Genomic DNA, 20,415 nt, shown 5'->3' on the forward strand with positions numbered 1-20,415 from the left:
GAGGCACCAATGTAACTGCCAAAGTCAGGATGCAGGGCAAGATGGGACAGACGGCTGGCAGAGCAAGTGCAGAAGGGGGCATGTGCTCTCCTTAGGAAATGTAAGGCCTCAGAGGTCCCTTTGAAGGGGTTCAGAAGTGATTTACATTGAGGTAAAGAGGAAGTAAGTACAAATGAAGCCCCATTCACCTCCAATTTCTTGGTCCACAAGAATCTAGATTATACAACTGTGAAGAAATTAAGTGATAAAGTGATCTCAACTTGGTCCTTGGCTACGTGTTAGTTTTTTCTTGTGCTTGTTTATATCTTGATGATGTAAAAAATGGGTCACATTTTAGGGAACCAATAAAAAGAAACTATGGTTTTTGTGTGTGTGTATGAGTGTGTGTATACTGGAGGGAAAGGAGAGCCGTGTCCAAGAGCTAAGAAGAGTCATTCTGGGGCGGCGGGGGTGGGGGGGCATTTCTGTGTTTTCTTCATACAAGACTGTCAAAGCAGAGGTCAGCAGTTCTGCCCCCACAAGACATTGGCTTGGGAAGATGGGCCGGTAGTGAGGAGGACTGCAGAGGGGTGGGCTAGGAGAGGGTATAAGAGGTAGGGTCTGGGAGGGACCTCTCTTCCCCACCCTGATCCTCAGCTGTTGTGTGATCACCCTGCTGCACTGCAGTCTTAAGCATTGCCCGTTACCAAGCGACCACCACAGGCCAGACACATACCCAGGTCCAGAGTGTCAGGGAGGAAACTGAAGCTCAATGCCAAGTACATGCTGAGTAGCAGTTCAAAGCCAGGACTCCTTGATCCAAAACCAAGGCTCTGTCCCTCCCCTGCAAAGGCTCCCAGAGGTTCCCCTGAATCCAAAGCCAAGTACGTACAAAGGCAACGCAGAAACACCCAGAGACTCTGACCACATGAGAAAGAACAAGTGGGGCTTGGGGGACTTTCAGAAATACAAAGCATATTACTCATAACGCCAAAGACAGAGATGAAAAGCAAAATCCAAAGAGTTTTGGTCTTTGCTCTGCACTTGCCTTACTATTCCTTGGCGAGCTGAGTAACTTCAGATATCCTTGTGTGTAAGCAGAGGTCAACCAGCAAAACGCTTCCTGGGCTCCAGCAAGCACCGCAGGGAGGCTTGGACCCCCAAGCCTGGTAGAATGTAGAGCTTGGACCCTGTCCCGTGAGAGGGCAAGACTGCAACCTCCCTGTGGTCTTGGTGAAATGCAGCTGGGGAAAGCCCCAAGGAACCCTGGCGCTTAAAATAAGCCTCAGCTGGCTTTATTCCAGGCTCTGGGAGGCCAGGGTCAAGATGGAGCACATCTGTGTAGCTAGTACTGAGGTGTTTGTACAGAGGAGGGTGAGATACGACTTGGAACAAACCCCAAATCAACTTCCTTTAATGGCGGGCATTCACTTGGATGCTGACGGAAGATGTGTATGAACCAAACCACAGATCCAGAACTTGTAGTCCTTAGAGCATGTTCAGCCCTCATTTGTAGCCAAAATGTTTTCCTCCCGGATCATCAGATATCCTGGTCAGCACGTCATACCTTCCATACCTTCCTTATGCTGGACAGGTAGCCGTTTGGCACTGGGCACGCTGAATATCATTTGAAGCATACGCTTTTATTTCTCATCTCCAAATAACATTCCGTGAACATCTCATTCTACTTCGCCTGCTCCTCTCTATTTTTTAAACTTGATGTTTAAACTTTTCTGATGTGCGCTGATTGTTCCTGAGTCCCCTGGAACTCAACCGGGCAGCTCTGCTTTGCCCGTGGCTCCCCCAGCTCAGCAGGGCTCCACACGCAGGACCAGTTGTTATTTACAAGTGTGATTCAGCTGTCGTTGCGTCTTGAACACAGACGGTTGTTGTGGGATTTTAACTGCCATTTTCCTCTGTATAATTAAAATAAAATGAAAAAAATGGGATAGCCTCCAAAATCTGAATTAATTTCATGAGTACTTCTTGAGGGGGAAAAATATGTATAAATATGATAATTGTTACTTGATTTGCCTTCAGCAGAACTAGAGGATTTTACCTGGCTGAAAATGAAATATAGTAATTTTAAATGGAAGAAAAATTAGCCTGATACTTCTTGTGGCTGAGAGAATTAATAACATGAATAGGAAATGACAAATAACTCTGGATATAGGTTTCAAACAGAACACTGGGAATGAGCTGTAACTCTCTCTGGATCCGACTTGCCTTATGCTAACCTGGGTTTTTTTTTTCTCTCCATGGTTCATGGTTGGTGTTTACACATTTCTCAATAAAGTGCCATAACCCCCACATCAAAAATTCCTTCATGCTCAGAAACAGGCATTTCACCTGCTTACTCTGCTCTGTGAGTGTGACATTGAGCACATAGCAAGGAAAGATGAAGGGACAAAAAGAGTTGTGTTTTGTTGTTGGCTTTTTTTGTTTTTTTTTAATTCACTGGGCTCCCAGTGTTTTACTCTGCAAACCCATCAAGCACCTGATGGACATGTTTATAAAGACTTGGATGGTCACTTTATTTGGAATGGCAAACTCTCCGCTCTACATAATGAGGTCAGTGAAGCATCCAGAAAAGAAATGTATAATTTGGTAGCTTGGGTCTGTAAGCACAGCCCTGCTGCGGCTATTTAAGTTTAATGAAGCAGCTACTTTGCCGCTAACACACTCTTAGTGAATAGCCTCCTTGGCGTGTTTTTGAAAACTTAAATGTTGCTGGTAATCATGTCCCAGCAATCTCCTTGGAGAGCCTTTGTGCCCTGTTCTCAGAAGAAATATGCTGCTTTTACATGTTAATGGTTTTGAAATTAGTCATTTGCTCCACTTTCATTGGAAAGGAAGGTCAGCGTGTGATTTCCTGCCTGCCTTCATTTTCTCTGAACATTCAGGATACTCTTAAGTCAGTTCATCAGCCATGCAGTGCACTGTCTGGTTATAACATGCCTGAAAAACCAGGGAAATGTTCTATCAAAGAACGTCCCTATTCTCAGAGACTGTTCTTAGAATTCAAAGTCTAAAAATCCAGCTCAGAGGGGAAAGTTTCTGGACAGGCCATTATTGCTATTTTTTCCCTTTCAATCACTGACAGACCTGTATTATCCATCCCTTGGCTCATTAGAGGAGGCCTTGCTCCCTGAGTATGCAGCTTCTTGAAGAAGGCTAAGGGACATTTTAGACATCCTTTTTGAGGCAGATTTGCTCATGTAAAACTAAGGTCATGTTTCTGAATCCTGGACCAGCATTCATGATGCACAGCTTTGTGGGAGCAGAAAGCCATCTAGCCACTCCCTAGTTCTGCACTTTCATTCCCTCAAATTTAGGGTGTTGGATGGTTTCCCCTGAATTAGCAAGGGCATGACTGCCAGGGGGAAGATGCCATGTCCTCATGGCTCTGCAGCCCTGGAGACGGTCTTGGAACACTCCAGACTGTTTGGTGGCCTCTGCTTTTCCTTGGGAAATGCATAGCAAGACTTGAAATGATTAGACCCTGCACCACCAGCAACTTCCTAGGAATACCTAGTAAGTTCTCAAAAAATGCTTGTTTGAGTGGATGAAAGAATGAATGAATCCTTTGACTTGCTTTGTTGGCCAACTCTGATGGTGGAGGTGATACAGGACCCTTCCAGGACATGCTGAGACAGGAGGGGCCTGCTTTTTAAAATCTCTGGAACTAGCATTGGGATTGAATTTGGAGGTCCGGTCTGGCTCTAGACTACCCCTCCAAGCTTGGGCCTGCTCAGGCCATTGCCCAGGCAGCCCACACGACCAGATTAGTGCCAGCGTGCACACATCCTTATGCTCTTGTTTTCACCTTTAAATCCTGTCATTTTTATATGCAAATAGAGATGCCAAGTACCAGGTACCTCCCCAAAATAGCCTTCTCGTCCTACATCTGAGAGATTAAAGTTGACTTGGCACTGAAAATAGAGTTCTGCTAGAAGCAGGCTTGAAAAGGCAGTTGGGAGTGGCGTGTGTTTTCTAATATATTTAGATTCGCTAAGATAATGGTAGCTGCTGTAACAAACGAATATAAAACATAATAGCAGTTTTTCATCAGGTATCTTTACGAAACATCTTCATGGAAAAGTGCAACCTGTGTTAGGGGATATGAAGGTGACAGGTGTCAGGAGAGTGAAAGAGACACAGGGTGTGAGGAAGACTCCCCTTGTGCTCCCTGCTGGGAGAGAGGGAGTGGTACAATGTCAGGGCTCAGGTGTGATCCAGAGGGTGCAGTGGGTTCAAACGGACCAGCCATGGGGGAGAACAGTTATAGAAGACGGAAACGAGAAGCAGCCCAGGCCAGAAAAAGAGCAGGAAAGGTTAATGTCGTAATGAAATGTGCATGTGCGTGACTCCCTGTGCACGGCTAGTTCCAACTTGCAGAGCACGTTCACATGTCTCATCTTATTTTAGGCCTCACGAACAACCAGATGAGGTGGTTCAGGAAGTATCAGTACCCTAATTTCCAATGCAGGAAATCTCAGCAACGTCTGCAAGACTGAGTGGTTTACCCTGGCGAGCCAGGGTGCAGGCTTGGGCGCGCTGCCTCTAAGAACAGAGCCTGTCCTGTAACTCTGTGGTCCTTATGGAGGTCCTCAGGGCTGCAGAGGCAGGAGCGCTGCAGAGGTGAGCACGGCTCGCTTCCCCGCCCTTCCCCCATGTCCTCTGGACGCAGCCTCAGATGCCAGCCATGTTCCCATGGAAATCACTTACCAAAAGACAGCAGAGATGCAGCTACGATCAGCTGCAGCCTGGTGGGATCCTTGCTTTTATGAAACTGTACTCTGTCCTTTAAAGGGGGTCACCGTTTCACAGACAGTCCATTTTATCTTCACAGTTATCTAATCAGGCTTTCATTTCTGCAGCCACTCCCTCCTTTTTTATTCATCTCCCTCTCGTTCCCCTATTCCCAGTCCTCTCACTAAGTGCAGCTGAATTTGGCCAGTGCCAAATCATGTTTTATTCTCACCCTGAGGAATTATATAAGGTGTCAAGCCTGGCCAACAAAGAACTCCTCCCATCAGTGTCATCTGAGGTTTCGTGTTTATATGGACACCCCTCCCTTCCAGCATCGTGTTTTTGTCCTGAGAAATCCCAGACAGCAGAATTCTTGGATGGACTTTCTAGGAGCGGTATTGATAAGAAAGCAGTCAAGTGTACTTGAAATTTTGCAGAAAAATCAGTGGAAGACCAGTGCTAGGCTACAGACCCACAGCTCGGCTCTTTCTAGCATCCACGGCAACAGCCTGCTGTTTTCCCAGGTGGCTCTGGAAGAGACAAGGGAATGCAGTGGGCCATTTGTCACTGCCCCAGGTGCAACATATGCATGCTAATTGGTGCCCGCAACCTGGCCTGCGAGGCCCACTCCTGCCCCATGCCTTGATCTCAGCCCCTGGGCTTTTGTTTTTTTTTGATCACGCCACGTGGCCTGTGGGATCTTAGTTCCCTGACCAGGGATCGAACCTGCACTCCCTGCATTGGAAGCTCAGAGTCTTAACCACTGGACCACCAGAGGAGTCCCCCAGGCTTCTTTTGACTGAGGCTGGGGAGATGTGCTTCCTTCTCTCTTCCTCCACCTGATTAAATTCCCTCTCTGGGGCTGGAACCAACTCAGCACTTCCCAGCAGGATCGAGGTGCCCATCCTTTGTGTAACCCCTCCCACCCCATTTTCAATTCACGACGCGGTCTTTGAGGGGTGTGGGGACTCACCCCTGGTGTGCAGGACTTAGTATCTCAAGGTTATTCTGGTGCGTGGCGGTCAGTGGATGTGCTGGCGTGTTCTTCAGTGCATGCTGGACTCAAGTATCATTTCAGTCCTAAGCTGGGTTCAGGGTTCTGCAGAGATGGCACGAGGGGAAGAGCCAGGCCTTGCTTGCAGTAAAGGCAAGGTAGAGGAGCCTTGTGTTTCCTTATGCCCAACTCAGTGCCTGGCACTCTCTGTGAATGGAATAAACTGATCAGATGGTGGGTAATATCCCTTTTGCCTTCGAGACGACAAGTGAAATGAAGAAGAGCATTCAGAAGTGAAATTACAGTTTTAAGGAAACTCTATTTCCAGAACTGTTTTAAGGGCATTTTATTGCAGATGTAGGTCATACATACAGAACTACTTCCTTTGATGAGGACTTAATCTAGGTTATAACTGAATGAACTTGGGGACCTCGTGTGTCTGAGTGGCAACCCCCTCACTAAGGGCAGCCTCACTGACAAGCCTGGCCTCCTCTTCCCACCCTGCATCTCTTCTCTGCCTCCTTCCAGCTCCGTGGAGCAGAGGGAGGGGGCGCTTGGCCCCCTGAGCTGGAGTTATGCAAAACCCGAAAACAGACTCTCAGAGTGCACCCAGACATAATGATTCCATGCGGCAAGAAGGTCACTGTGTCTGCTTTTCCTGCCAACACACCCCTGGCTCTTAATCTATGGCTGCCTTGTGAAGCAAGAGAGCTGTGCCAGGAAGTTACACTTTGTGACTGTGAGGCATCAGGAGAATTTAAAATCATGTCAGTGGGGTTTTATAAGGGCAGGCCAGGGGAGAAGGGTTAGACGTAGTTCGAAGCCGGCCCTTGAACATGCTTTTTTGTTCTGTGGCCCCTGCTACAAATCAGCTCCACCCTGACAACCCTGCCAAAAATTAAAAAGATATCCACCCAGAAAGTTTACTGTGGTTATTCAAGTGGTGGGGTATGGAGTGATTTTTATCTTCTTTGTGCTGCTCGGTACTTGCTATAACATACACTTCTTGTTTTTGCAATGTGAAAAAAAAAAAAAAAAGCAACAAATCCTATTTAACAAGCCCAACTATACCAGCTAATCATCTCATTGGCTTTCTTGAATGCTCGGTACCTGGGGGTTTGAGAAGCCCACGGGAGTTGTGACAATGGTATGGAAGGGGCAACCCTGCCTCTGCCCCACATCAGGCCTAAGACCAGGCCTGGTGTCCACAGCCCTCTCCCCATTGCCAGGTTCCAAAGGGCTCCTGGGAGAGGCCAGACAGCAGACCCTGAGAGGACAAGAGGTAGCCAAGGAGGACAGGAAAGGGAGACGGCCAGACACCTCGGCAGGAAGGAGGGAATTCCGTTCCCATCTGATGATCAGGACTGTGGGATATGCGCTTGTCAGCAGGGACAGTGTCAACTCGAGTTCATCTGGAAACACTGCATTCTCCTCCTAAGAATGGCCAGTTGATGCACATGGCTCTGGAAGTTGAGCAGATCCAGTTTCCAGACCTGTGGGAGTGGAGTAAAATGTAACAAATAGAGACAAACATCTGGGAGAAGAGAACCCTTTGAGGAATTCCAAACATCCTCTTAGGGTTGGAAAGCAAATGTATTTAGACTTGAGGCCTTGACCACCCAGACTGGTTATTGATAGGAACTCAGTCTGTCCACCATTCCTGCTACTGTCCACTGAGCCCAGGCCGTCCCGGGCTCAGGAGCTCAAGGTGAGCAGCCTGGGCAGAGACGGTCTGTGTGGACCATGAAACTGTGTCCTCTCATCTTTAGACGTAAGGAATTCCTCCTGCAAGTTTCCCTTAAGGCCTCTATTTCTTACATGTCACATGCAGATCTATTACTGGATGCAGTGGGATTCCTTACTCCACTAGGTCTGAATGCTTTGACCTTGAGGTCAAGTTCAAGCCCACACCACACAGATTGGGAACAGAATTCCTTGCGGTCTATACAGTAGACTATGTGTCAGTGAGGTAAGGCCCTTAAGAATGGATTATTCTTAATAGGTGTAAAGATCTCATTCATCAGTTTCTTGCGTTTGCCTATATGTTCCCCTGTGATAAGGCAGTGTCCCTGGATTTCAAGTGGTACACAAAAAACCAAAAACTTAATACTAATACTAATATTTATTGTAATGTCTGTTACAGATATATATAACAAGCGCATCAAACTCATCATTTCATGAATAACTAAGACAAGGCTAAAATAGGTTAAATTTTTAAAGGAAACTGATTTTCAAGACACATTAAGTAAATAATTGTGTTACAGAACACAGATATGGGAAAAGTCAGAAAGGTGGTGCATTTTTTTTAAATATATATATATATATATATTTATTTATTTATTTATTTATTTTGGCTGCACCAGGTCTTAGTTGTGGCATGCATACAGGATCTAGTTCCCGACCAGGGATCAGACCCAGGTCCCCTGCATTGGGAGCGCGGAATCTCACCCACTGGACCACCAGGGAAGTCCCAGAAAGGTGGTATATTAATTGAATGATTCACGTTTGGCAAATATTGCCCGAGAAGGTGCTACTTGGCCAAATTCAAGTTTTTTCCCCTTCCTTTCTTTTTTTCTTTCTTCTCTCTCTCTCTTTTTAATCTTAGCAACTCAGAATGAAGCTGCATGGAGAATAAATTGCTTACAAGAAAAAAAATATTGCAAAGAGTTTTAATAATGGTTCTAGAAACTTTGAGAGAATGTCAACAAAGACATTGCTTCTGTGGCCCAGAGCAGGAGAGCTGCTTATCTTCTCTTTAGATCTGGCTGCAGGGCCATCATGCCCTCCCCTCTCTGGTCCTCGATGTTTACATACACCAACATGCTCACTGTCCTGTTGGTAACCACGTCCACTGTGTCTTGCGGGCTGAGTGTGCGTGCATGTTTTAAATGGTAGCAAGATAACGTGCCACGTCTAGCCCACCTCTGTTATTTCTGTTAAATAATGACATGATGATGGTGGCCTGTAATTCTCCATTTTCTATTAATGACCCTGCCCAAGTAAACTGTTCTCTGATCTCTCTTAGATGGAAATCCTGTATGAGTGTGGAAGCCATTAGCAGAGTAATTGCTGTCTGTTACCATGACAACCAGCCGCTGCAGTCACCTGCCCGAAGTGCTGCCAGACTGCACCAGCTCAGCCGCGCCCGTGGTGAAGACCGTGGAGGACTGTGGCAGCCTAGTGAATGGGCAGCCGCAGTATGTCATGCAAGTTTCAGCCAAGGACGGGCAGCTGCTGTCAACAGTAGTGCGGACGCTTGCCACCCAGAGGTAGTACCACGATTTAAATCAGTGAATCTGGAATCGATCCGGAGGGCCCTCTGTCAGATGGGGAATGCTAAAGGGAATGTAATTAGTGCTCAGGTCTTTGTGTCAAGTGAGAGGAGGTACTGGGAGAAAAAGAGAAAAAAACTACGCAAATTCTGTCACTGCTGTTTCTATAGCAATAGGGTAAAAAGATAAAACTCACGTTGTGGAGTTTTCCGCTTAAAGTCGCACTTGCAGAGAGCCAGGCAGGGAAGGATCCCACAAGGCACAGTGCTCCTTGCTTAACATTTGTTATTTTGACCTTACTACAGTAATTATTCTCATGGTCTCCAGGTGCTAACAAAGGTACCCCTTTGTTAGAACAGAACTAAGCTGTGCTACGCTGCACTAAGCCAAAGTGATTGGATATGAGGGCCAAACTTTTGAAGTGACATTCTGGTGTGCATGCTAAGCCCGTGACGGGGGCTGTCCACGGCTACTTCCCGGGGGCATCTCCTCTGGCACATGCCCACTTGGGGGCCTCTTCTGCTGCCTCCTCCTTCGATCCCCGTGCGTCCCAGCCATGATCCTTCATACACAGCCTGCCCGGTGAAGTACTGTTGTTAAATCCCCACAGCTTGCCTCTCCCGAGTGGTGAACCAGAGCCAGATGGAAGGCTCTAGGCAGCCCGGAGATGGCTTATCCAGCCCAGCACTTTGTCCCTGGAGGTCTCCGCTGATGCTCTTGCTGCTCACTGGCAGGTTGAGAGCCACAGGCTGCCCGGCCACTGGGTGCTCCTTGGCTTCTCCATTAGTTTCAGAATGCGTAAGTGGGACTTTGACTTATGACTGTAAAATGTATCTCAAAGCTGGACCTGCCTGCTGGTTTCAGTGCCGACACTTCTGGCCCTGAAACTTTGGGTCTGTCGCTCAGACCTCGTCTGCTTACCTTGGTCTGAGCGATTCAGCCAACCCCTCTGGTGCAGATACAGGCCCACTGACCCTCACGTGAACCCGCAGCAGGACTCCTGGTGACGCCACAGCGTTCTGTCTCCCCCACCCCCGCCCTGGAGGTGGTGGCCACCAGACATGGACTCACACACCCACAGGTGGTGTAAACATTATCCATGTCTCTTCTACTTTCAGTCCGTGTGGCTATCACAAAGGGAAGAAATAGAAGGAAAAAAAAGCCCATATTTTTTCACCTCTGGGAAAACTTGTAACAATTGGTTAGGACTCAGTATACGATGCAGCAGTGAGCGTCATTGCTCAGCTGTGAACTGAGACAGACAGTTATCCGTCTGCATGTGCCCCCTTCACCCTTGAGCCATCAAACACCTCATTTGATCAGGAAGAACAGGCTGCAGAGCTGCAACGACTGAGACCTGTGAGCCAATGTGCGTGTATGTGTGTGTTCTCCTACCACACAGTAATGTAAACCAGAGCTTTTACAGGTTTACATGCATTTGGCTCAATGTGAATAACGGAGACCAGGAATAAGAAGAGAAAAAAGTCAATTCTTTAAACTTTCTTTTGCCACCCCTGAGCATGAGGGGTATTTTGGCAAGTGGGAGGGAGGTCCTTTCCTCTTTTAACCCCCTTGTAGCCTTCACTCATTCCCAGGATCACCCCCAGGAAGGCCTTTCCACAAAAAGGGAGTCAAAGAGAGTGGTGGGCATAAGCCTGGACCACGGTCATCTCTGGGAGACAGGAAGAGGCGGGAGAGGGTGGGTAAAGAGGCTGGTCCTTGGGTTGGCACATGCAATGATGACATTTTAAAATCTAATACCCAATAAGGACCTCCAGCAATATAAGAAGACATTGATCAGAGAGGGATGGTCCTCCAGTATCCATTGAGAATGGAGGCCATCTTACTTTGAGCCTTCCATTGGCCTCTGACGTATGTGATGAGGGCCATGTGTTTTGATTTTCCCCGATCTGAGTTTTTCTAAGTGAAAATAGTTAGCATTAAGTAGGCACTACTACGTGCCGGTCCCTCTTCTAAGCGTGTAATCTGGACTGTATTTTCGCATCCTCACAGTCACCATGTGAGGACGGCACCATGCTTTGTGACCATTTTAGAGACGAGGGAACTAAAGTCCAGAGAAATGACATTACTCGCCCAAAGTCAGCCAGCTTGTGAGCAGCAGAGCTGAGGTGCTAGCCTAGACAGCTGGACTCCGGAGCCTGCCTCACAAACCACTACACTGTGTGTCCTCACAGAACGTGCAAGCGTGGTGTTTCCAAGCTAAAGGCCAGGCTCTGGACTGAGGCTGCCTTGGTAGCACATACCTTTACTCGCGTACTCGCCTCCAGCTTACTGTTGTCAGCATCCCAGAGAGCATCCCAGGAAAGCGCCAAAGACCGACCTGCCACCGCTTCGTGCCCTGGCTCAGACGGCAGTTCTGCGTGGCGGCTTCAGGGCTGGCTGCCGGTCCGTTTCCCTCCTCTCACTCTCCCATCCCGCTGAAAGAAGAAAAGAACCTCTGGGTATTCAAAAGTGTCCTGGCCTGGTTCAAAAGACGCGGTTTGTCTAGAAACTACAGTTGGTGTCATTTCAAAACAATTTCTAAATGGCTGGGGATGATTTTTATTTTTTGATTGGTAGTTTGCCTGAACTACCTCGATGTCTAAGGTGAAATTAACACGTTGCTCCTTTTTACGCGCTTATGGCCCTGGGCCCACCTGCTCTTGGTATCGGTCACCCCCTATTTCTTTGTACTGACAGAAGTAAATGCCCAAAGGCCCTGGCCCCCACTGCCGAGCGCCAGTGGCGATCTCGGGTTTAAAGCAGGTGTCTGTTCTGAGCAGCTGCCGCGGGGGGACGTCCGAAGGACACAGAGCCAGAGGACCTCCACGCAGTGGGGGTTTCCAGCCCGTGACCATCAGGGCCCCTCCTTCTCTTGCAGCCCCTTCAATGACCGGCCCATGTGCAGGATCTGCCACGAGGGCAGCAGCCAAGAGGACTTGCTCTCTCCGTGTGAATGTACAGGGACCTTGGGGACAATTCATCGGAGCTGCCTGGAGCACTGGCTGTCATCCTCGAACACCAGCTACTGTGAACTCTGCCACTTCAGGTTTGCAGTCGAGCGCAAACCCAGGCCGTTAGTGGAGGTCAGTAACTGGGCCACGTCTTGAACACTTAGCTCTAACGCGCAAATGAGGTCTGCCTTTATGCCCAGATCCCAAACCCTGCACAGCTTCACTGAAGCACAGTAATAGCTCTGTGTGTGTGTGTGTGTGTGTGTGTGTGTGTGTGTGTGTGTGTGTGTGTGCATGCGCGCGCACGCGCGCACGCACGTGTGAGAAAGACAGACAGACAGACAGACAGAGCCAGCACTCAGGAGCCAACAGTAGAAAGGTGACCTCCACAATGTGGAGAAGAGAGAGGAGAAGAAATCAGTGTGAGGAGAATGGGGACATTTAGAGACTTGATCTCCGTTTTTCCATCCCTGTGACATGGAGCAAACAGATCAAACACTGTTCTCTTTGCACACCATCTGCTCACCTTGAAGCCACAGATAAATGGGTATTTGGGTTGTCTAATCTGAGAAGTCTTTATGAAAAAACATAGCTGCATGGTATAATGCATATAGACCTAGACTTCTGGGTTTGGCTTGTTCTACAACCTTAGGTAAGTGATTTCACCTATTGGAATTACTATGAGGGTTAAATGAGTTAATATTTATAATACACTTATAATACTAGGTACAATTCAAGTGTGTGAATTAAAAAAAAGTCTCTCCTAGGAAATTACATGCAAGCTTTTTTCAGCTAAATAACCTAGTATTGGAATCTCTTTTCTTAAAAGTGATGCTGTCAACCCAGCCATTAAAATGGCAGCACATTCCTTTTCCTATTTTAGGGACCACATGATTCTTCTTTAGATGCAGGGTCTAGTCTTGTATTAACTGGGGGAATTGGAAAAAATTATTAGATTATTTTTGCCTCCTCTCCTGTCCCCAACTTCTAGTCAATCAAAATTTGGATATTGGCAACAATAAATACTCTAATATATTATGAAGCAGAGCTATTGAAAGGGACCAAGACATTGTGCCCATGATCCAGTCAGACTGATAGTCTCCTCCTTATTTCAGCAGCTGACCCAGTGGAACTTTGATATTAAACTAGAGCAGGAAATCAAGAAGCCTTCTCGGAGGCTATTTAAAATGGTGTATTAGTGCCCTTGCATTAAGGCTCTAGAGAGCTCTGCTTATACATTCTCTTGGTTTTGACCTTGAAAATTTACTCAAGGGGACTGTTTTAGCTATGACTTGTTTGCCACATGGCACAAAATGTATTTGACTTGCCCCAATAAGCTCTGTGCTTCTTTTTTAAGATCCTGGATCAAGTAGCCTCTTCATTTAGGCGTCTTGCTGCTCGACATCCACTTCCAGAAATGCGTTTTTGTAGAATTCCATGAGGGATTCGGCCCAGTGCCACATTCATCGGGATTTGCATTTCAGAACTTCTTTGCAGAGGGAGACATATAATTAAATAATAAACAAAGGAGGTGAAGATTTCCAAGCCCAATGGCAAAAGTTAAAAAGAAGCCTAGTTCTCCTTTCCAGAAACTTTCTGGAACTTTCCCAAGTTGATATTGCAGCTTCTCCTCAGAGTAAGGAAACCCTGCTTTGAATGGGCTGTATCCAGTGGTCTTTTTTCACTGGTCCCTCGCCAGTAAAGACTTTTTGCTTGGTAAAAACCCCAGTGTGTGTATGCATAATACAGTAGATAACAAAGGAGGGTGTGTGTGTGTGTGTGTGTGTGTGTGAGAGAGATAACACACATGTGTCAAATCATGTGGTGAACCTTTCAGTCTCAAAGAGGGACATGTACCCCCACACAGATGTTTCTTCAGAGCTGCTGATGTCAGGCCGTAGACGGACTCCAGGATCTTAGGCAACTGTCATTAAACAAGGAAACAAGGCAAATGACCTTGAGAATGTGTGAGGTGCTCTGTAAGATTTAGGGCCTTTCCTACAAAAACTTCACCCAAACGGTCACTGGTGGTGAAATTTTCATTGCACAAATGGAATGTGACATTTTTCAGAGTTAATGATGATTGAACAAGTTGAAAGTGAAAGGCAGACCCTCTCAAGCCGGGGAGGCTGGCTGTTTGATCATCCCGTGGCGAAATGAAGTTGCTGTTTGACCACAAGCAATAAAAAGAAGTTGTCTTTGGTTTCTCAGCTGGAGGACAGATGAGAACCAGGTGCAGGCAAATTTTTAAACAAATGACATTACTGATTGACTTTTCTCCACTTACCAAAGGGTGGGTTTATTCCCAGTGAGCATTGCTTCTCAATATGTTTACCTCTAGATGAACATGAATCTTTCCAGTAAATCAGCAAAACCTGCCTATTTGGGTTAAGCATTAGGAGTATTGTTACGTTATTTCTCAGTTTCACTCTTTTAATTGCTTTAATCATTACTTTATTTACCAGTTGGGTTTGCCTTCTCATTAAAGCAAGAAAATCCCATAACATTTCATTTCAAAATCGATGTGATAACAACTCCCACTTCTAGAGGAAGCGGTTGAAAAAGTCATTTATAAATTTTATTTGTCAGCATCCAGACATTACATCAGTCAGAACTGCTTTAACACCTCAGACTCCCATTCTTTAGTAAACTCTCAGCCCTCCGTTCACCGTAAGCCTCCCTCTTCCTCAGTACTCCTGTTCACAAGACACTTCCCCTTCCACCCTTTCCTACACTCTCTGCAAGCCAGCAGTTGGATGTTCCTTTTTAACAGATCAGGAACCCAGAGCTATCTTCCACACAGGCTGCTACATAAAGTCTTTCCTCCCTCTCCCTGCAAAAGGATGAGTTTCTACTCAAAGTGGTCAAATCAATAGGCTGGTTATTATTAGCATCTCCAAATAGGGCATCACCTCTCCACTTACCACTGATCATCTGGGTGGCGTGGCTGTTTCTCTGAGCTGCAGTGGGGAGGGTGAGCTACAGGCTCTCTGTCATCTCTTTGGTCTCTATAAGGCTCAAATCTTGTGCAAAAAAAATACATCTACACTTAAAGTGAGTACACTGTATGGTAAGTAAATTATACTTCAGTAAGTTGCTTGTGTGTATCTGCTTACCTACCTACCTACATGGTAGAACTAAATTTTTTAGTCTTTGCCAGTTTTATACCCTAAGTATTTTCTTGGTGCCAAGTAAGGCAGTATAACAAGTTAGTTTTAACCCAAGAGAGCTATGTTGCGATCATCTGGTTTATTCAGTTGCGGGTGAATTTCCTCTACTGTCCAGCTAATGTAAATCCCCTAAGATCTGCATCTACTTGGGCAAAGCTTGAAAGGAAAGCATTCAAACGGCCCATAGCAAAAAGGAAGAGCAGATACAACCCATATACATTTCATACCTCACAGCCAGCACTTCTCTCACAGAAGCTACTGTTTTTACTTTAATTTGGTTGTGCCAGGTCTTAGTTGCCTCAGGTGGGCTCCTTAGTTGCAGCTCCAGGTCTCCTTAGTTGCGGCATGCATGTAGGATCTAGTTCCTTGGCCAGGGATCGAACCCAGGCCTCCTGCAATGGGAGTACAGAGTCTTACCCACTGCGCCGCCAGGGAAGTCCCTGAAAGCTACATATTTTTTGTTGATAAGGGAAAATGTACCCGGTGGCAATTTGTCAGATGAATTAGCTCCAAAATATTGACCTGGTAAGAACACAGTAAATAGACATCCACTAACCATAAAAGGATTCACGGAAGACTAGCCTGGAGAGTTTTATGGTCTCCTCCCTGCTCATTTTCAGTTTTTTCATTTCTCTCTGTACATTGAACTCTAATACCATTCTTTCATACGGGTGAAATATAGCAAACCAATAAAAATATCCCAATTTGTTCCCAAAACTGTGTGCCTTGACTTCAGCCTGTCCCTGTGATTGCATATCTGATTGAGCAGTTTGCCGAGGAAGCCCGGCTTGTTATGTGCAAAGAGTGTGCTTGCAACATCAGCTGCTGGTGATGGGAATGCGTGCCAGTGGGCTTTCCTCAGACGTGTATCAGGAGCACCCACCCTTGCCCGGGAAACTCATGGAGTAATAGATCAGCTCAACAATGTTGTGACTAAAATGAAACAGCCAGGAAATGGTGGAAATGTGCAGGAAAGGCTTCCTAGGATCTGATCTTCCTCCAATCAGGGAGACAAGGTGATTGTTCACAGGAGTGATTAGGTTTCCGTATTCCTATTTCCTTTACACAGCCCCAGCTGATTGATAAGAATTGTATGAACAATTTCAAAGCTGTTCCCTGTGAGTCAGAGGTTGAGCAAAATTGAAACAGACTGTTTTCACACCTATTCAGTTACTCAGAATAATGGGATATAAAGGGAGCGGAGCATTAAGGTTTTTTTTTTCAAGCGTTTTATTTATAATTTTTTAAGTCACTGGAGGAAAATGGTTTTAACGTGCGCCCTGGCTTCACTGTCGTCTCCAGCTGTACAACAGGGAGCAGAGCTGACCTGCTATGAAGAAATGACTCTGTGTCTTGGCACTTCGCTATTTCATAGATTTGAGACTTCACTGAAAGCCTCCTACTATGTTTCTATCAGACTTAGGTGAGGACGTTGCTCTCTTCGTTGTAGTGGGTTTGGCTTGGTTTTGGTTTTTAATGTATTCTTCTAAGTAAAAACGTGAGCTTTGGGTTTCAGGGTATTCGTTTTCATCAACCCTTGTAGCATTGGGATAATTAGGGAATGACACCACAGGGGATATAAACTGATTGAGGAAGCCTCGCAGGCATGAGGACCACCTACTTCCTCGAAGGCAGGCGGGCCAGCTCCCCTGCTCATTCCAACCCGTGAGCGCAGGGCAGCCCAGTGAGAAAGGCGGCTGGACCATAATCACAGCATGTGACAGGCAATCACGAAGCCTCTGTTTGTTAAATAAACAGATGAATGGAGAACCTTCCCTCCCCCAGTTGCAAACCATATATCGTATTTGGGCCCTGTGGTTGTAAATCAAAGAAAATGACCCTTTGCCCTTACAGTTCAAGATAGACACAGTTGGACAAGGGCTTATATAATACAAACTAGCACTGCTGCTTTGAGCCACACAACAAATGTGACGATTCTGACAAATCCTGGCTCCCGTTCAGTCATCAGTCCTCAATCAGGTTTTCAAGAATGGCAGGTGGCAAGAGCCCTGTACCACTGGTAACCAGTGAGGAGAAAACGTGTGCTTCGGGGCTTGGCAGGGGGATGCTGGCCAGAGTTAGAGGAGGGTGGTTGGGGGAGGGGAGGATCAGGCTGATTGGAAAGACTCGGGCCCTGCTGGCATTGGTCAAGCTTTTTCGGAGCCCAAGCTCTGGGCAAGCAAAGGCTTCCCCATCGTCTTGGGGAAGTGGGGTGGAGGGGGAGATTGTCTTACCCGTTTGGTAGATGAAGATACAGGTTTATGGTGGTTATGTGTGGTCAAGACCCCAGCGAGGAGGAAGGAAGGTCTCAGGAACTGCACTCAGTCCTCGCTCTCCTCCTCCTGTGTCTGGAGGGACGAACAGAAGAGAAGCAACGAGGCAGCATCTGTGCGGCGGGATGGGGGAGGGACTTACCTGAATCCACCAGGAGTTCCCACTTCCCACCCTCCTGGCCACTGACCACAGGTCCTCAGCTCCCCCCAGGGCTGATCAGGCCCCCCTTTTCCAGTTCCGTCTCCCAGAGGCAGCTCTTCCAGCCGCTCCAGGCCAGGCTAAGGCCTCCCAAAGCAGAGTCAGGACTTGTAGCATGAAGGACAAAGGAAAGAGTATGCACCAGAAAGGGGAGCATGTTCAGGGACTTTGCATCTGTTTTCCAGAGAACACAAGGAAGACCCCTCCCGTTGAGTGACATCTGTGCCGGTGACTTTTCCTAGCAGGGCTTAACATCCCGGCTGTGGCTGCTGTTCTAGAATTGTGAGACAGCCAGCTGGCTGACCACCACCTCAGTGAGACCCTGAACAAGTCATTTCTCCTCTAAACGCAGCAGCTTCCTCACCACTGAAACAGAGCAGAACTAGCCAACTGGCGCCCTCATTCACGCGCACAGGTGTGCTTTATTGAATTAACACTTTTTAAACGTGAATGCCTTCAGGTGGGACATGCATGCACTTTCCACCTCCCCCATGGCTTGCCTTTTGCTTACACCCACCCAGCCTTCTTCACCCTCTTGCATTAGGTGCCTACTGTTTACATTTGAGATTCCAGAATTGGGTGATGTCTTTAAAAGAGTTTAATAGTTCTCTAATGCTATGTGATTTCTTTCTACCAACATCTTTCTTTCAGGGTGGTACATACTGACTTAATCATCTCCCCACTATTGTCCCCACATTATAAGTGAGCCGAAATGGCTGGTTCAAAATCACACGATACATGAACCACTAAGAGACAGGGTACTAGCACCAACAGTGGTGAGAAGTACCTTGCACTGCAGCATGCCTTAGTGTTGGCCAAGCACGTCCTTGGTCTCCGATAAGGTTGCTGAGCAGGCCACCAGCCTCCCCGTCCTTTGCCCAGCAGTTGAGATGACCGGCCTGATGACTGAAGTCCGGCAATGCTTGATCCTGCAGTTGTTCAGTCTCGGATTTTTCTCTGGGTTCTGGTGGCTAATTTGGCAGTTGCCTCGTTACTTAAAGCGCAGTTACAAAGAAGCTGTTTTAAGGTATCTATTAAATTCACAGCTTGCTTCATTAAAAATCACTTCATTAAGAAAGCAAGCCAACCGAAGTGCTCACATGGCCATGCCAGACGGAAGGGAGCTAACTGCCTGGTGCCCGGGTTTTCAGCACATCCACTGCCGGGAAAGGGCTAATTTGGAGGGGAAATCCTGTTCCATGCATAAAAGGAAGGACATGACCGATTCTAGTGTTTTCAATTGTATTGATACTTTCAGTAAACTTGGGTTGAAATACAGATTAGAATTCACGTTTTCAAAAGGACCTTTCTCAGTCGGTCCCAGTAGCTGCCCTCAACTTCTCCCCATCTGAGGGCCTCCTGCAGCAGAGGCACAAAGATGCAAAACACCAAGAACTGTTTCACATAACGTTTTAATTTTAATTATTCTGTGTTTTAACAAATACAGAGGAGAGCAAAGAACAATATATAAACAGATGTGTGTCCACCACCTAGAATTAATGAATGTCACCATTTTGTGAGTGACTTCCCTTTCAAAGAACAGCCTCTGGAGGGGGCAGGGAGAAAATGTCTGTGGTCTTCACTAATTCATCCTCAGGTAGTCTCAAAGACAGGAGAAAATTCAGTCAGGTTTCCCTGAAGCACATCTGGGCCAAGAACAAGAAGTAAACAAAATGAGACAGGTAATCCTGAAAGATGCCAGCCTCTTTGAGCTACCTCCAAATGTAAGAACAAATAGTACAGGCAGTGCCAGCCACCAAGGAGTCCACTTCTTTGAAAGGTAGACAGTTCAAAGTTATTATATGGGAGTTGGGACGGTGGTGGAAGGAAAAGTGTCCCTGGGCAGCTGGCGGAAGAGCTTTGTAAAGGGGAGTGTGATCCAGGAGCAGTGAAATGTCCGTGAATGACTACATTCTGTAATCATCTCTCCCCTAAGTCCTGCTGAAATAACAAGGCACAATTAGCTCACAGGAGCTGCCCTGTGCAGGTCGAAGGCACCGAGTTGAACTGGAGACATAAATTGCATAAGCCTTGGTGCAGATCTCAGGTGCAGAGTTACGAAATATGCATAAAACTCCCCATGGAGGGCTTCTGCCTGCCCTCCTCTTGCCTTTTCAGTTTTAAGTGTCAACACCTGACACTTTGAACTCCAAAGAAAGAATACACGTTTAAACACACGTGGTGTGAAATATTGTGAGCAGTACATGATTATGGTTAGAGGCTGCCTAATGGACAATTATATTTGAATGAGCTAAGTGGAGAAATATCCTCAGTTAGGCAGTGGGAGCTCAGTGGTTATTTATTCACTGAATAGCACTCTGCTTTGCCCATTTATGCTAAGATCTTTGTTTTCTAGTACAGGCACAGATCTTGACATGCAACTCCAATCCAGTGGCATTCATTAATTTCACTTTGAGTCCATCTATTTTTATCCTTAAGATGTTCACACCCCAGAGTTTTCTCTTCTTAAATTATTTAACCATTTCCTAGGCAAAGGGGAAATATTACATGCTATACACTTTATATATCCATCTTATTCAATGTCTCGGGTATCCCTATGATGGATATTATCCCATTTTGTAGATAAGGAAGCTGAGAGTCTTTTTTTTTTAAGCCCTTTATTGGAGTATAATTGCTTTACACTGTTGTGCCAGTTTTTGCTGTACAACAAAGTGAATCAGCTGTATTTATACACATATCCCCATATTCCCTTCCCTCCCACAACTCCCTCCCACCCTCCCTATCCCAGCCCTCTAAGTCATCACCCATCATTGAGTTGATCTCCCTGTGTTATGCAGCAGCTTCCACTAGCCATCTCTTTT

General features: G+C 46.5%; 1 protein-coding gene across 3 annotated transcripts in view; it reads left to right on the forward strand.

Annotated features, from left to right (window-relative positions):
* Positions 1-20,415, forward strand: part of MARCHF3 (membrane associated ring-CH-type finger 3) — a 138,264-nt gene that overhangs the window by 94,035 nt on the left and 23,814 nt on the right. For all 3 annotated transcript variants that reach the window (XM_057736158.1, XM_057736148.1, XM_057736140.1), the window contains exons 2-3: positions 8,751-8,994; positions 11,879-12,083. In XM_057736158.1, the coding sequence (XP_057592141.1) occupies positions 8,807-8,994; positions 11,879-12,083 (393 nt within the window). In that variant the 5' untranslated portion in view covers positions 8,751-8,806. The remainder of the gene's footprint in view (positions 1-8,750; positions 8,995-11,878; positions 12,084-20,415) is intronic.

The sequence above is a fragment of the Hippopotamus amphibius genome, chromosome 1 (assembly GCF_030028045.1).
Source record: "Hippopotamus amphibius kiboko isolate mHipAmp2 chromosome 1, mHipAmp2.hap2, whole genome shotgun sequence".
Taxonomy (NCBI): Eukaryota; Metazoa; Chordata; class Mammalia; order Artiodactyla; family Hippopotamidae; genus Hippopotamus; species Hippopotamus amphibius.